General features: G+C 43.4%; 1 protein-coding gene across 11 annotated transcripts in view; it reads right to left on the bottom strand.

The window, feature by feature from the left end:
* SOGA3 (SOGA family member 3) overlaps positions 1 to 12,757 on the bottom strand; it is a 52,998-nt gene extending 40,241 nt beyond the window's left edge. For 10 of the 11 annotated variants that reach the window (XR_007905245.1, XM_051792167.1, XM_051792168.1 and 7 more), the window contains exons 1-3: positions 11,799 to 12,749; positions 11,244 to 11,468; positions 7,757 to 7,915 (exon numbers count right to left, since the gene is read on the bottom strand). Coding sequence is in view for 10 of the 11 variants with exons in the window: in XM_051792167.1 (XP_051648127.1) it covers positions 7,757 to 7,915; positions 11,244 to 11,468; positions 11,799 to 12,683 (1,269 nt within the window). In the remaining variant the exon portion in view is untranslated. Of the gene's footprint in view, positions 1 to 7,756; positions 7,916 to 11,243; positions 11,469 to 11,798 lie in introns of all 11 variants that reach the window. The other variant, XM_051792162.1, reaches the window with a different exon arrangement.
* Positions 12,758 to 13,361: the final 604 nt, after the last annotated feature.

The following is a 13,361-nucleotide window of genomic DNA, read 5'->3' as shown; positions in this document are numbered from 1 at the left end:
AACCATCTGAGGGATGTACAAGGAATCACTTGTCAGTGTGCAGACCCTTCTTTAGCCTGATTTACTTTATAAATATAGTTTTTGACTGATGGAAGCAATTCTGTAGCAAAGGAAAACTTTGAGAAGCATGATCCAAGCAAAAAAAAAGCCTCAGGTGCTCGAGATCATGATGTTGGGAATCCTGTCCTTTATAACATAGCTTCTATGTTTGGAAGCTCAGCTCTTATTCTATGTTTCCATTCTAGTTAGGGGATTTTTTTGAAGACAGTCATTATTTTTTTCCTTTAAAATACACCTTATTGCAAAGAGACTCTGATTTTATCCGAAGACTGTATATAATATCAATAACACCTTTGACAGATAGCTTGCAAATCTAAGGCTGCTGACAACTATTACAGAAATGAAGGAAAACAAAGTAAGATTCTGACACAAGGAAGGAACTCCCATGTTCCCATGAAACCAGAGTAGCACCATTATGCTTACAGGTTCAAAAGAAGAAATCAGACTTTATTTTTTGATGGCTAAATTAGTTTCTGTTTTAAACCTGTTCTAGATATACTCTTTTTCACTACAGCTGCCAGCTTTCATTATTACTTTCCAACTGGTCATCAATCCTGCCACTCCTTTTACACATCCTTGCAAATTTTCAGACAATTCAATAGGAATTCACAAAGCAGCACAGCAGCTTGAAGGACAGAAGAATAGCACCTCCAGGCATCTTTACTCACAAATCTCTTCACAATAAGATATTTATGGAGCTTTATTCTTTGGAATCATTCACTATTTATTACATATGTTTTGGAGTATATTACTATTGACCAACAGGCTATTTAGTTTTAATTTGGTTATTTTCTCTTGAAGAAAATAGCTGATGTGAATTGCTGATGGCTGATATATAACTAAAATCTAATTTTATGAAGTTTAAGTGCAAACTGCTTCTAAAATGCACTTTTTCCCCTATTTATGGCACGACATTTTCAGAGAAGTGCTACAACAGATTTTGTAACAGAGATTAACATTTTTCTCCATTATGATTCTTTTCTCATATGCAAAGAACTAAACTGATGCAAACTCTGCATATCTCACTCACACACTGTGAAATCACAGTGTGCTCTGAGCAAGTATGTCAGAATCACACCCTCACAGATCATGAATAGCATCCCTGCAGAGTACTGCTTTTAAAGAAACAAAATATTTGGGCAAGATACCAAGGGTAACAGAATATCACACAAGCAAGTCTGAAAAGTAACCAGGGGTTATGCATCTACTGGAATGTGGTGCTCAAAAATCATTGAGCTAGCTGTGCTTAGAGATAGAGAACTTTTTTTTCTTTCTCCTGTACTAACTCAGGCAGACACTATTTCTCATCTCTTTTTAAAAACCCCTTTCATTATCCTATTGTTCTCTTCACCAAAGCAGATTGAATTTTGGTGAGGCAACAAACCGAAATTCCAGATCATGGAAACTCTCTGCTTAACGGTACTACTAGTAAAAGTGTAGCTGATACACTTAGTGTTTGGGTACTCCAAAAGGCCCGAGAAGGAGCTGGACTGGTGAGAGCCCTATTAAACCCTCCCCTGCTGCCATCTGGTGCCAGGAGCAAGAAAATTACCGTAACTGTCCGAAGAGTACTGCTTACTGCTCTGAGCCTGTGAGGCTGAGCAGCTACATCAGCAGATGTACTAGCATCTCATCTCACTCTGCCTTGACCTTGCTCCCTTCATTACCAGCTGTTTAAAATGAGACTCTAACTCTGAGGAAAAATGAAAATATGAGGTGCAATTTTGATGTGCTTGGTAGACAGTATGATGGAGGAGACTCAAACTTTCTCTTTCAAAGCAGAACAACCAAATATCCATCTCCAGTGACTTGTATGCATGCAGCATGGGAAACAAACAGAAGCTAGAAGTCCATGAATATCTGCACAGTTATGACCTCACTGGAATCATAGAGACCTGTCAAGATAACTCACATGCCTGGAGTACAGCAATGGATTGATGAAAACTCTAAGGTTGAGGAAGAAGGGTTTTGCTCTACACAAAAGAGCAGTTCAATTGCATTTGGTGTTGTCTTGTAACAGGTGATGGATGGGCCAACTGGGAGCTATGGGCACGAATCAGAGGACAGAGAAGCATGGTGGCATCATTTGGAGTATCTTCTACTGCCCACTTGATGCATAAGAGAAAATAGATGAAGCATTTTTCAGACCACTAGAAGTTATGTGATTTTTGCAATGGATTGAAGACAATTTTTGCCACGGGTGATTAATGTCAGCTGTGGGAATTACTTGTTGCAAATAAAGAAGCATTGGTCAGGGGTTTGATGGCCAATGGTAGCACTGGCAGCCTACTATGAGACTGTAAGGTGGTGAAGTTTAAGGTCCTGAGAGAAGGGACCAAGACAAGTACCAGATGAGAAAGTTCTGAAAGCATCCAAAAATGTAGCACTGCTGTTGGATAGGGTTGCCTTGCCCATTGGAAATGCTGCAAACCACCAGTCATTATGAGACTTGTTTCCAGTTTCTTGCAATCTCACTACATTTTAGATGTTGCAGATTTTCCACGCCAAACATCTGTCCTGAAATAAGTTATCAATATGGCTAATATCTTTTGGAAAATTTTAGCAAAAATATTCATATTTTTTTAAGATGAAAACATTCTTTTTTGCTCATAATAAATTATTGTAGCAACTGTTCTTTTGAGAAGTTCCAATATGTCTGTGTTCCGGAACATTTTTGTGTTTATACATTTCTAATTGTATAAAATCATGACATAACCTTTCAGAAATCTTCCATTCCTATACATTACCAGTTAATTATTTGTTGGAACTTACCAGTTTAAGTTGCTGAAAATTCTATATTTATGAACTACCACACCCTCTCCCACCCCAGCTATCAATCTGCACATTTTCTCCAGATCATGTTCCAACTCCAGGCCAGAAGGTAAAACCTAACTAGTCCTGTGGTTGCTGTTCCATGAGAGTCTAGATAAAGCTGAGTCTAGACATTAGAATCAGAAATCCTCCCTTCACTGCTCACAGTGATATAGCTGCTATCTCCTAGCACAGTGAGTGATCCTCCACAGCTCTCACTCCAGATGCAAAAATGAAGAGCTAAGGCTTGGAAATAAGGAAAGGAACAGAACAAACTAAGGAAGCTGACAGATTTATATGAGGGGGTGGAAGAATCAGGGGAAAAGGACAAATTTTGCAGCAGAGAGAAGTTGTAACTAAGAAATACGGATAATATATCTGAAGTAGAATAAGGGCTGAATGAACTGGAATATACTTGAAATCTGGAGAGGAGATTGGATACTAATGAGGAGTTGGAAGGATACAGGGAAGGAGGGAATGGTGGAGGAGAAGGAAAGACTAGGACTTAAGAACCAGTAGACAGCAAAACAGCCACTACTACCACACATATGAAAAAAAAAAAGAAGAAAAGAAAAAACAGACACAAGATCAAGACTGAGTGAGAGAACCTGGAAAATTTGAGGCTTTGTGAGTAATAGATGAAAGACTTGAAATAAGCGGTTATGGTTAAATGACAGGAGAAGGGGCTTAGACAGACAGAAAAGATACTCAATTTTTATCAGAGACAAGCTGGGCAAGCTGGTATTGGTGATAAGAGGACTGGGACAGAACACTCCTTACTAGTTCTTACACAGCTTTCCGGTTTTGGGTTTTCGGTGTTTTGTTTGAGGGGTTTTTTGGGGGGGGAAGGGGAGAGTGGAATTTGGGTTTGTTTGTGGGGTTTTTTTACAGCAGTTTTTGTGGTGAAATTTCCAGCTACCCTCCTGATTTCTGTGCAGCCTGAATACTCAGAGAGGTGTAGAGAGCTAATCTGTGCTTAAATGGCAGGCGAAGGTTGCAAGAATAAGCAGAAGAGTGTAATTATTTTCCTGTGGTCCTGCAGCATGTTAGTATCTAAATCAGGAACAAAATTCAGATTCTTCCTCCCAGCTCCAATGTCCAGTTCCCCAGACCATATTGCCTTCTTCCATTTCCATGCAGTGTACAAAGAGACAGACTGACAAGACAGGCACCACTCCAGCAAAACACAGACCCATGCAGGGAGGCATAAACTCCTCTGCCTGCAGTCTGAACTGAAGGGACAAAAGACATCTCTGGTTCACGTGCCATGTAGCCATGGTTATCACAAGTTCTATCTCTGACCAAATACTTATGCTAAGAAGAAGAAAATGGTGGCTTGGCAACATCACCCTTAAGTGGCCGTAAGAACGGAGTTTGGAGCGCTATCCAGAAAGATGTATGTCCCTGAAAAACACTGAGCTTCTTGCAATTACATGTCTGCATTGCAATGAGGATTTGTAAAGACCAGGGTTCAGTACATCTGTCATATTTTCCCCCTACTTCATTTGCCTCGCAACAAGCAACCTAAAGCACAGCTAACTGGGAGTTTCCTACATAGCTATAGCAGACGAATGAACTCTTGGTTCGTACTGTGATACCAAAAGCTTTGCCAAAAAGTCAACAACAAACTAATGAACATTAATTAATTAACAACACGTTGACTTCTTTTTATATAACTGAAAAATTACATCTAGCTATTGTTGGTTTCTCAGTAGGAGGAAGAGGAAATCAGCAGCAGTTGCTACAAATAAAACCAACACAGATTAAAAATCTCGTGCATCCGTGTGGACATACGCAGGAAAAACATTAAATCAAATAGCTGCAGGTTGGGGGACTGAATGTAAAAGTAGCTGATAGAGAATGTATGCATTGCTGGAACACCTTCCAAATCCCGGATGCTTGCAAGCTTCTGCTGCCATCAACAACAATTTCTGATTTGTCGTGAAATTTACCATAAATACAAATAAAGCTCCAAATCAAGAGAGCCAACAGCAACTACCTCTCTGTATTAATGGACAAATACATTCACATGTCTATATTCACACAAATGTTCACTGAAGAACTCTAGACTTGACTCTACACAAACACATCTGCTAGCATTTATCTTTTATACAAGTTTCCAGTGAAGTCTCCATGCTTTTTAAAACAACTGAGAATCCACACAGAGAGAACTTTGGCTTTGGTCCTGCCCTGGAGACTACCGAATAAAAAATTGTACTTCTGCTTCTTCCATTTTCTATTAAGTCTTATTTTAACTATTCTATGCTATCTCACACTGTTCATTATAAAAGAAGAACAAATTTCCCATGGCAGTCATGCATAAATAGATTTTAAGAAGAATGGAAATGTTTGTGTTTCTGCAATACATTTAATGACATAAAAGTGCAGAAATCAGTCATTACATATTCTGAGCACTGTTACTATGCTGTAAAACAAAAATGGCTCATTGTCTTTGGAGATTAACTTTGCCATTAATTATAACCTCAAAAAAGTGAAGATTGCAATCCAGACAAAAGATCTTCCATTCATTTCTATCTATGCTGAGTAGAACTTCCCTAGGTAGGAGGTTCCATTGATTATAATGACCGTATTGAAATGAGAAAGGGTTGTAAACCCACGAAATTAGAGGAAATAACTCACAAGCAAACAGAAAATTAATATTATGACTATCTGACAATGACATTTAAGATGCACAAAACCTTTGATTGCCACAGAAGAAGAAAACTTATTTGTCACAGAAAAATTCCAATGCACTTCACATGGCTTTGGGTTGTTTTCATAGTTGTTTCACGTTAACATTTTCATAGCTTCTTCACAGATTCTAAATTTCAGTTCTGTAAGAATTAGTATTTTTTACCAGCATGCTTCCATGGGTCCCCCAAGTCATGACATGTTTGCAAAGTGCATAATAATTTAGCTTTGCTTCAAACTTGCTTCTCTCTGACTTGTACCATCCTCCAACTTCCCCCATGCTGTGCTGAAAGTCCTAGCCTGAAAAGCAGCCTTCTCCTACTGAAACGGACTCAGCAATCTCTTTGAAGTACATAAATGAAAACTCCTGCCTAGTTATGATGACCCATATAATGGGTCATGGCAGTTCTCCCCAGTTCAGTAAAAGGATGTATATTTCTGACTCTTTGTCCACTCCATCTCTACTATGGTATCAAGTCTTACTCCATTTTTTCATTCTGGCTCAGTGCCCCCATTCTGCGCCAGTGGGAATCATCCATCTGTTTCAGCTTCACAAAAACCACTATTGTGTAGCACAGCCCCTAGTTTCAACATGACACTCTCTCTTTTGGAGTCTCCACTATCCTTTCATTGATACCAACTGCAAAACAGAAAGGGTAAACACCTAAGCCAGAGAAAGAATTGGAGAACAGTATGAGAGCAACAGAACCATAGTTCCGCACAGTGGGCCAGAGGGAAGAATCAGGATAAGGAGAAAGTGACTAGTGATGACGGGGATAAAGAAGCCTATTTATTGGTTAATATCAAAGAACATGAGCTATTAAATTGCATTAAACTTCATTATAATCTGAGGATGTGTAAGAAGCAGTAAGGCAAAAGAAGCTTACAGCAGTACAACCTAGTAGAGCGCAGGAGGGTCCAAAGATGAGGATCTACAAGAAAGTAGAGTCTGAATGGACAAGAATAATGAAAAATTCTGAGTAAAATCAATCTTAAAGCACAAGCTGCAAGGATAATTGCAGAAAGATCATGCTCTCACAAAGAAAATGATCCAGGAAACCAAGTTGGTTTTGATGGCAGAAACCAGAGTGAAAACATAGGAAGAAAGTCTCAGGGAAATGAGAGGAAAGCTGAATAAGGCTCAGATTTCACGCCCTTTTGAATCTGCAATTATCTGGGATAGCAGCAGAAGGTGGAGTAAACCACCTGTTAATCGTCTACTAACATGCTTGAAATTCAGTTCCTGTAAAGAAAACATATGAGTATTTTTAATACTACATCACTTAAAGGCAGTACTTGCAGTTCCTAAAAATACCCTAACTTATCATGCAACTAAAAATTTCCTGTTGTTCTTAACAACTGAAATACATCTCTTTTGCTTCATAAAAGATCAAAGACCCTGGCATTCCTACTGGCCTATATTCCTAAAAGTGAAAATCTGTGGCATTCATTGATTTTTAAACACTGAACTGGAGAGCTGTTGCTAAAAGCTGTTCTGAGAACTCATTCTTAATCAACAGGTTCTCCTCTTACTGTCTGCTTTTTTATCTCTGTTGGCCTAGCTATTACTGCTGTAATGCAATTTTCTGCTTACTTAATGGCACAGTATCTTGCATTTATATAATGGCAAATTGAGTAATTTTGAAGATTAATTAGATACAATGTAAAACTGTGCTTAGATTGAAAGACCAGGTAGAGTCTCTCACTTCCAGATAACTCCAAAGAGCATGACTGAACAAGATGGAGAGGCGGATAGATCCCCAGTCTCGGTGCCTGCTAGGCCCTGCTAGGAATTAGCAAGGGAAAAACTATCGGTCTTTGTAAAAACATGTGGGGAACTTCAACTGTAAATATAGATGCCTCTTAACACACTTCAGCACTCTTCCTGCATGAATCTTTACATAGGTACAATGTATCAAAGCCTCTGAACTCTTGTTACCATCAGTGTCACATTTCCCTCCTTGTAGAAGAAAAACAAAGCCACAACTTGGTTTCTGTTTTGTCTAGAAAACAGAATATTTTAGTTTGTATTTAGCTTCCCAATCACCACGTTGTACTTCAGCACTCTTTGCAACTTTCAACTTTTGCCTGCCATATTTTTTGACCCCAAAACAAGTTAGAGAAGAAAAACAGTTCAGTAATAAGAATTAGAGATCTTCAAATAATTGCTATAGAAGTAAATAGCAACACTAACCTCTTTCATTTTTTCCAGTTCATTCTGTAGTGCTTGTTTGGCAATTTCAACTTCTATAAGCTGCTGTCTTAATTTTTCATTTTCGTCTTCTGTTATAGTACGTTTTTCTTCCACGTTTTCTAACTCATGATGAAGTCTCACTGATACATCTTTTGCAACCTAAGTGAAATGATATATCAAAAGAAAGGTTAAAAAATAAATTACTGCTGCAGTGCTTAGTGCCTAAGCAAACATTTAGAAGCTAATTCTGGATGTTTTGATGAAAGTGGTATGTAAGGACCCATGTAGACAAGGACATCCACAGACAGAATTCTAAATTATTCCAAATTCAAGGCAATTCCTTCCAAAAGGTGGTACATTGTTCCTATGGACTTCTCTGGAAATCACATTAGACACTAAACCTCAACTCCTTCTAAGGTTCTGTTACATCCACAGTTAAACAGGACCTTCAATATTCCTGGAGACAGTGCATCACCTATCTTCTCTGAACCACAGCTAGTTCATGTTTTTCAATGCACCAAAGCATATGCCCTTCAAATACTCGACATGCAACAGCATCGAAAAGCAGGGCCCATCTTCTCCAGGCCTTCCCTAACTGTGCTTTGTATAGGACTACAAATGGGCATGTGTTTATTTCTACTCTGCTAGTTTCTCTCTCCTTCATGGACAATTAATCTAAATATTCACTACAATTAATTCATTTTAAGATTAAAATAAGAACAAACAATATTTTTACTGACCTTGTGTTCACCCAAATGATGTCCAATATTTTCAATGAAAATGAACACTAAGGTTTTTTTTTTAATGCATTTTCACAGGAATAGAGTTTAAAGGCATATGACAAGATCTGACTCCTCTTCTTCATAGAAAGTAATGAGAATCTTGCCCTCCAAGGCACTTGCACTGCATTTTGTAGAACCACTAGAAACTATAATCACACACCAAAAATATTTAAATATACACTAATCACTGTTATGGTGGTGATTTATAAACATAGACACATGATTTGAAAAGCCTAATTTTCTGCTTTTTTTAGAACATGGGAAAGCATAATTAATCCTACTTAGCATTAGCTAGGGGAGCTCAGTGAGCTATCCTTCATGGTTTTGACTAGAATGATCTTTATGTTAGTATGTTGGAGACTTCTTTGACATACTAAAACACTAAAGAAAAATAATAATCATAAGCAAGCAGTCTAGAAGAATCAACCTAGAAGAATCCAACCAGAAAACAGTAGCAGTTAGTGACTCAGCCTCCCCTGACAAGAAACCCAGTGTGTGTGAATTACAGATACAACACCAACCTCCCCCACTGCACATGCACTCAAGATACATAATGCCCAATAGAGAGCATGAGTGGAGGGGAACTTCAGTTATAGCCATACTCCAAAGAGACTACAGAATGAGCTGAGAATCACACCACAGGGCTTTAGATTGATGTCTTTTCCTACACTTAGTGTTAAACTGCTCATCTGGTTGTCCAATCAAAGTAAATGGAAAATCATGGGGGATATTTTAAACAGCAGCCTATCAGAATCTGTCTTCAGTCCATAGATACAGCCTGGATAGGTAAATAAAATCGAATTAAAATATCATTACTGGTAGCAAATGTTTTGACACAAAATGTGATGGAGTAGCTATTAATGCAGGGAAATCCTACAGAGCATCCTAGGCTACATGGGAAATGGGAGTCAGTTATGCAAGATACATTTTAATACAGCTACATGCAAGACTATATCTATGAAGGATCAAGTCCTCTAATATATTGTCCATGCAAAATGAAGAATGTTATTTTCGATAGTCATTCTTCAGAAGAGGAGTTGGGAACGCTACAGATACCTGCACATGAATTGTTATTATGGTTAGCCAGCACCTAGAATTCTATTAGGCAACAATCTGGCATTCATCCCTACTCCAAAGCAGAACACATTCAGGATCCTTGGGAACATTCTGCAAAAACACTATTCCTTCCCAAAGAGTCAGTCATATAGTTATATAAAACCATGGGAAAAATGCTAATTAAAGTGAGCCCTTTGTCCAGCTCAACCTAAGGCCTTAGCTGCTATCTCCTATATTGGCAGGCAAGAACGCCAGCAGAGGTATTCTCACCACTTCCCTGGCTCACCTGCATGTGTATGACTTCCCAATACAAAGTAACATTGAGCCAACAAAGAAGCCAACTCTATAAGCTGGAATCACAATATTCACTTGGAACATGAAGGCTCACATTCAAATTCTGCCTGCAAAGGTGCATATCTCAACTAAGTACCTAAGCATCTTTCTGAGTGTGCAGAACATCCCTTGTTTCGAACAGAAATCCCCATGACAAAGGCATGTTTTCACTTCTGGCCAGGAACACTCTTTGTTAAGAGCCATGTGGGCAGTCGTATTTTTAGAACTGTCACAGTCACAACAGAAAACATGGGGTTTGATTATGCACAGAAAAGGAATATCAAATAGAAATTTTAATAAGAATGATGACAAGATGGAAAACTTTCAGAAAAGATGATCCAAACCAGGCCTGGGAATAACATACTCTCAATCCGCTATACCAATCAGAAAGAAGTTTAAAATTTACCTTACTCCAAATCATGTATTAAATTTGCATTATCATCTGCAGTTCACAGAATCCAATGCACCATAGGTAACTAGAATCCTGGGCAGAAGTGCAGGCAGTAAGCTCGCATTTGCTATACAGAGGTCTACACTTCCATGAGAAAAGGTGGGAGACCAGTCAACTGAAAAAATTTACAAGTCCTGGTTTAGCAGGAGCCTTTCAAAGTCTAGTGGATGGAAGCAGAAATTAAACTTGCAACTACCTCAAGAAAGTTTTTTTTTCCCCTGTAATTGGACCAATTTAGACTGGAGATGATGGTTATTTTACCAATGACAATCTTTAAACAAGGACTGAAACTTCTCCTCAACAACGGGTTGCGGTTCATTCGTACTTTATGGATGAAATGCAGTTGATTACACATTGAAATCTGATGGGTTTTGTCTAAGGTTTCAGGTGGATGTGGAAAATCCTGGATTTGCTGGATGTAACAGCAGTTTTTTACTGACAGCAAAAGCGTCAGGGTTTCATGTTGTGACTCTGTAAGTATTCAATCCCTTGAAATCTTTTACTAAAGAGTAACAAAATCCCCTCAAAGTCAATGGAGCTATTCAGTGAGTTTGGTTTCATTTCGCAGTGGAAGGGTATGTTTTGCATTCAGCATAAAGGGTCCAAAACTTTTAGTTCCTAAATTGCATTAGAATAATTTCTTGCACATTATCTTTACAAAAAAAGGTTGGACTGAAGCTGAAAATAGCCTATCTCCATAGTGGAAGGGCTTCTATTACCAAGGATAGCTCGGCCATTGCTATTCTATGAGGCGCACTGGGTGCACAGTGAAATGGATGGAAATGCCTGACTCATGAGGACTGAGAACACAGTTGTGTCTCCATCTGAGGCTCTCCCTCCCTTCAACACCTGCTCATGTCTGTACCTTGAGGTCCTGCTCCATGCTGCGTATGAGCTCGTTGTCAATCTCGCCGGTCTGGGCATAGCGAAGCCTCTTGCGCTCGGCCTTGCGCAGCCGGTATTGAAGGATCCGGCAGTTCTTGTTGGCTCGCTCCAGTTCGTGGCGCATTTCTTGAAGCTGACAAGCATCCTCCTCAAAGAAACTGTCCCTCATCTCGTCCATCTCTGTTCTCAGCTCATCTATCTCATTCTGGTACCAGGGCGAGAAAGGGACGGGGACGCAACAGGTGGGTCAAAAGCACAAATGTCAGCACGTACAAGGGAAGGAAGCCAACATAGAGCTCCGCCCCGCAGGGACCGCAGGTAAATACAACCCAGCTCATTAAAAGCACCGCAACGAAGCAGGGAAACGACAGTGCCCACATCCCCCACAACAGAGCCATCTTAACGCTGCCTCCAGCGTTCCTGCCGGGGGAGAAGGCGGCCGGGAAAGTCCCTCCCGGCGCGGGCGTGGAAAGGTGGCCTGACCCCCGCCCGGCCCCGGTTCTCCTCCACCCCCGCCACCGCCCCGGCCACTCACCTTGAGGCTCTCGTTCTCCTCCCGCAGCTTCTCCATCTCTTCCTGCATCTCCTCCTGCAGCTGCGGGCTCAGGGCGCCTTCGGGGCCGCCGCTCCTGCCGTCGCCTCCCGCCTCGCCCTGTCGCAGCCCCTCCGCCCCGGCCGCCGCCATGGCAGCGGGCGAGGAGGCGGAGGCGGCCGGGGGAGGCTCGGCTGGGGCGGCGGCCGCGGAGGCGGCGGAGGAAGCACTGCCGCTGCTGCTGCTGTGATTGCTGACCTTGGTTTGCATCTGGGCGGCCGCCGCCAGCCCTTTCCTGAGGTGGAACTGGATGAGCTCACTTTGCAGGCATCCCTCCTTCCAGTACCCGCCGCCGCCCGCCGCCGCACCGCGGCCCTTCCCCGCACCCGAGGAAGATGGAGGCGCCGGGGCCGCCTCCCCCGCGCCCTTCAGCGGGGACCGCCCCGCTTTCCCCCGCCACTGCTTGGGCGGCGGCGCCGCCGCCCCCTCCCGCTCGCCCCCGCCGGCCCCTGCAGGGGGCGCCTCCTCGGCGGCGCCGGGCGGCGGCAGCGGCTCCTCGGCGGCGGCTCCTCTCCCGGCGGCGGCGGCGGCGGCGGGAGGGGGTTCAGCACCGGCGCCGGGCTGGACAGCTCCCCGCGGCGGTCTGTCGGCGGCACGACCGCGGGCGGCTCGGGGGGCCTGGCCCTGTAGCGGCCGCGCCGAGGCGGCTTTGGCGGCGGCGGCAGCGGCGGCGGGCGGGGCGCGGGAGGCGGCGGCGGGCGGCGGCGGGCGCGGGGCGGTGTCGCGGGCCCGGGCCGGCGAGGATGCTCGCGGCTGCTTCCTGCCGCTGCTGCCCTCGGGATGCAGGCGCGGCTCGGCGGCGGCGCCCCCTGCAGGCGGCTGGCTCATGGCGGCGGCTATCTCGGGGACGCGTCCATCATCCGTGCTGTCCTCCGCCTCCTCCTCCGCCGCCGCCCCGACAGCTGGGGGAGGAGAACCGGAGAAGGCGGTCGGGGTGGGGACGGGGAGGACAAGGAGACGGGCTCCCTGGCAACGGCGGCGGCCAGCGAGCCCGGTCCCTGCCGTCCCCCAGCCCTGCCCCGCGCCCACCTGCGGGCGGAGCGGCGGCCGGGGAAGCGCCAGCCGAGGCTGCAGCCCAGCGCCAATGGGAGCGGCTCTCGGAAGGGGTGCGCAGGGCTCGGCTGAGGCTGAGACCTGTTCCCACTCCGCCTGCACCTCGGGGCGTTTCCCCAACCCCCATGCCGAACCTTCCCCCGAAGGGCCACCACATTAAGGATGAATTTCCTTGTACACACAAACTTCTCCCTCGTCCTCAACACCAAGCCTGGGTTGCTAATGCACCTGTCTGCCTGGTCAAAGGCCTCTTCCAGGTGTCTGTCATAGCCAAGAGGGGGAAAGCTGTTCTACAAAGGGTTGCACACATGAAAGCAAGTACAGATTTTCCTTCAGCATTGACAAGGACTCTTCCAGGGCAAGGTGACTTGGCAATCGAGGGTCATAAAGGAAAGTGGTTCTTCAATCAGCTTCTAAACACGAATTTGTCCCAGTCTGTTACCCAGATGCACT

Source organism: Manacus candei, unplaced genomic scaffold (assembly GCF_025592945.1).
Source record: "Manacus candei isolate 608988 ecotype Guabito, Panama unplaced genomic scaffold, ASM2559294v1 h1tg000034l, whole genome shotgun sequence".
Classification (NCBI taxonomy): Eukaryota; Metazoa; Chordata; class Aves; order Passeriformes; family Pipridae; genus Manacus; species Manacus candei.
Note: the sequence above shows the minus strand (reverse complement) of the source record. Positions and strands in the feature narration are given on the sequence as shown.